The 3807-nt window shown below is 36.9% G+C and overlaps 1 protein-coding gene across 1 annotated transcript; it reads left to right on the top strand.

The window, feature by feature from the left end:
• Positions 1-2517: 2517 nt before the first annotated feature.
• Positions 2518-3453, top strand: Olfr944 (olfactory receptor 944). Its single transcript, NM_146507.1, has one exon. It carries the CDS (start codon positions 2518-2520, stop codon positions 3451-3453), a length of 936 nt encoding a protein of 311 aa, NP_666718.1.
• Positions 3454-3807: the final 354 nt, after the last annotated feature.

Here is a 3807-nt window from a genome sequence, read left to right on the forward strand (position 1 = left end):
TGATTTTTGATAGGGAATCTTCACCCTCTTTTTTCCTATTATTCTTAGTTTTGGTCTTTTTGTGTGTCCTGGATTTCCTTGGTGTTTTGAGTTAAGAGCCTATTATACTTTGTTTTTCTTTGACTGATGCTTCAATATCTTTTATACTTGAGATTCTTTTATACTCAAGATTCTTCTATCTTTTTTATTCTGTTGGTAATGCATGCATCTGTAGCTCCTGATTTCTTTCCTAGGTTTTCTGTCAGGGTTTGTGATTTCTTTATTCTTCTGTTTCCAGTTTCATGTCATTAACTCTTTTGTTCATTTTTTTCACCTACTTGATTTTGATTTCCTATATTTCTTCATTTCCTCTTTAAGTGCTTCTACCTACTTGCCTCTTTTCCTGTATTCCTCTAAGGAACTTATTTATAGCCTACTTAAAAGGCTTCTACCATCTTCATGAGATAGGATTTTAGGTCAGAATATTGCTTTTCACATATGTTATGGAATCCAGGCATTGCATGGTGAGAAAAGTGGATTGTAATAGTGCCAGATTACATGTTTTCTCTTCCTTATGTTCTTGTGCTTGCCTCTTGCTATCTGGTTGCCTCTGGTGTTAATTCACATGTATGACTCTTACTAGATCCTCCCTGTTTGGATGCAGTAGAGCTAATGACCTGGGTTAAGTCAGGTCTTATGGAAGGCAAGAAGTGATGTTTATGTTGGGGGACTGGGGCTCTTGTGTCCCTCATTAGAACAGGCCTCCTCTGTTCCTTTTTAGAGCAGTCCTCCTATGTCCATGCTTAGGGAAGACATCCTGTAATGCTGTTTTGCGTGAACTTCCCAGGAGACAGTCAGGTTTCGGGGCCCAAGGATAGGATCTTTCCCAGTTCCAGAAGGAGGTACAGACTAGAAGGGCTATGTGGCTCAGGAAGAGCAGGATACACCCCAAATCTGCTGGTCTCTGTGCAGTGAGAGGGTCTTGGTTGGTGTGCTTTTTTGGGTCAAATGTTTCAAATGTGTCCCTGGTTAAGGCTGACTTCCTGAGAGACAGGTAATATATGTGGTATGAAAGAGGGGCAGTCACACATCTGACCAGGGTGAAGGTACATATCAGAAAGAAGATTGGGCTCCTGTAGAAAAGAGAGATCCCACATCTGCTGGACTCTATGAAGGTCCCAGTTTACTTGGGTTAGTGGGACAGAGGTCTCACCTGTGTCCCAAGTTATGGCAGACATCCTTGGAGGCAAGCATGCTATGGGGTGTGGGAGAGAAGACAGGCAGCAGATCTGTCCCAGAGGGAGGTGTAGATCTAAAGGATGATTGGCCTATGGCAGAGGGGATAGACCCATTTTCTGCTCCGTGGGATTTTCAGCTGACTTAGGTATTGGGGCAGGGGTCTCAACTGTGTCCCTGGTTACAGCAGACCCCTTGGACACAGACAGGTTGTGGGGTATTGGAAAGGGGCAGGCAAACCCATCATCTCAGAGTAGAGGTACAGATTGGAAGAAAGTAACATCTTACTTTTTAATGATAAAATTCTAATTTATTTAGGAAGTTATTATGTGTACACAATCAACAACTGATTTAGAGTTTGAAAGAATATAGTACAGTACTTATATTTTCCCCTAGCTAATGGGTTTCTGCATTGCAATTCTTCTTATTTCACAACACATAAATTGAAAAGGAAGAACTGACTTGAGTCTGTTTCTTTGATTATAATATGTAGGAATACCTAATTTTCTACTTGAGTGTTTGTCAATATGATCATACAATGTAAAATTTGTACTGCAGATTTATTAGTGATAAGATGCCAGTAATACTTAATTCTTTACACTGTAAAAATTAAAAGATATATTATATTAGCTATCAGTTTTATTGGTATGTAATAGAAATGAATCTGGGCACTTTGTGTTTATGGGTTCCTAAGGTAACCATTGTTCACTGATTCTCTTCCAGAAATGGTTCCCCAACCAGCATCCCATGTTAATAGAATCATGTATTCACTATTTAATCCTATTAGTAACAAGTTTCAAATAATAAATGGAATGGGTGCTCCAGAGCTCAATTAATTTTCACTATTGTGTATTTAAAGACTTTATGTAGATTATGGATTAGAGAAATAGTAATGTCTAAAGTAAAGCTCTGGAGAACTCATCTGAAATTAGATTTTGGATAATAATTCATTGCATTTGTGGAAAAAATACTTCCTTGACACAGTGGGATATTTTTGCACAGTAATACGCACTCTACATCTCAAATTTGAGGCATAGTTTTGAACACATGAAATTTTATAGCTTTAACTCAATGACAGTATTTTATATACATGCATTTTTAATTAAGTATGTGTTTAAATTTTTAAATAAAAATTAATTGTGTTTATCTAAGCTAATTCACTTAAGGCAATTATATTGATGGCAAATGTATACTTAAGCAGAAAGAGTTTACATGAGCTTTTTGTACAAGTAAATGAAAAATAAACTTTATTCAGTTAATTGGCTTACAAACTTTATTCTCCTTTAGATCTGATTGGAGGACATGGCAGCCGGAAACCACTGCACAGTGACTGAGTTCTTCTTAGTTGGGCTCTCAGAGAAGCCAGAATTCCAGCTGCCCCTCTTCCTCCTCTTCCTTGGAATCTATCTAATCACTGTGACAGGAAACGTGGGCATGATCACACTGATTGGGCTTAGTTCCCACCTGCACACCCCCATGTACTTTTTCGTCAGGAGTCTGTCCTTCATTGACTTCTGTCAGTCCACAGTTGTTATTCCTAAAATGCTCATGAGCTTTCTGACAGAGAAGAACATCATTTCCTACTCTGGATGCATGGTTCAGCTCTACTTCTTCTTCATATTTGGTATTGCAGAGTGCTACACGTTAGCTGCAATGGCCTATGACCGATATGTTGCTATTTGTAACCCCTTGCTTTATAATGTAACCATGTCCTATCAGATTTACAATTCTCTGATTTCGGGGTCATATATTTTTGCTGTGGTCTGTTCATCCTTAATCACTGGCTTCATGTTTAGGATTCAGTTCTGTAATTTAGATGTGATTAACCACTATTTCTGTGATCTTCTTCCCCTCTTGAATCTTGCATCCTCTAATATCTATATCAATGAAATATTGATTCTAGTTATTGCTACACTGAATGTCTTTATCCCAGTGATGACCATTATTACTTCCTACATCTTCATTATTGCCACCATTCTCTACATTCACTCCAGTGAGGGCAAGTTCAAAGGGTTTAGTACTTGTAGTACCCACATCTCTGCTGTTGCTATCTTTTATGGTTCAGGAGCATTCACATACTTACAGCCCTCATTACTGAATTCTATGGGCCAAGCAAAAGTGTCCTCTGTGTTTTGTACTACAGTTGTACCCATGCTGAACCCCTTCATCTACAGCCTGAGGAATAAGGATGTCAGTTTTGCACTGAAAAAAATATTTGAAAGAAAAAAATTCATGTAAGCAGAAATCATGTGAGAATTATTCACCACAGAAAAATAATTAAAAATGCATAGAAATATTTTTGACTCCACCTGTCATTATTATTACATATTTCCTAGGATCCTTTAATAATTTTACAATTGGTAATTGCAACTTAATTTTTGAGTACCTAATATATTATATGTTTATCAGAATAAGAAATGTATACAAATAGTATAGTTTACACAAATTGTTACGATCATAGATGATGTCCCTTCATTTTATGTATATTTTTCTTCATATTTGATAGACTTTAAAAATATATAAACCTCTTTCTAGTTTACCACAAATGACACCTTTTAAAAAATTATTTCTTCATTTTTAAAACTCCAGATT

This window comes from Mus musculus, chromosome 9, assembly GCF_000001635.26.
Source record: "Mus musculus strain C57BL/6J chromosome 9, GRCm38.p6 C57BL/6J".
Lineage (NCBI taxonomy): Eukaryota > Metazoa > Chordata > Mammalia > Rodentia > Muridae > Mus > Mus musculus.

Excerpts from the sequence above, each read along its gene's own strand:
- Olfr944 (NM_146507.1), top strand. The coding sequence starts at position 2,518 with ATGGCAGCCGGAAACCACTGCACAGTGACTGAGTTCTTCTTAGTTGGG.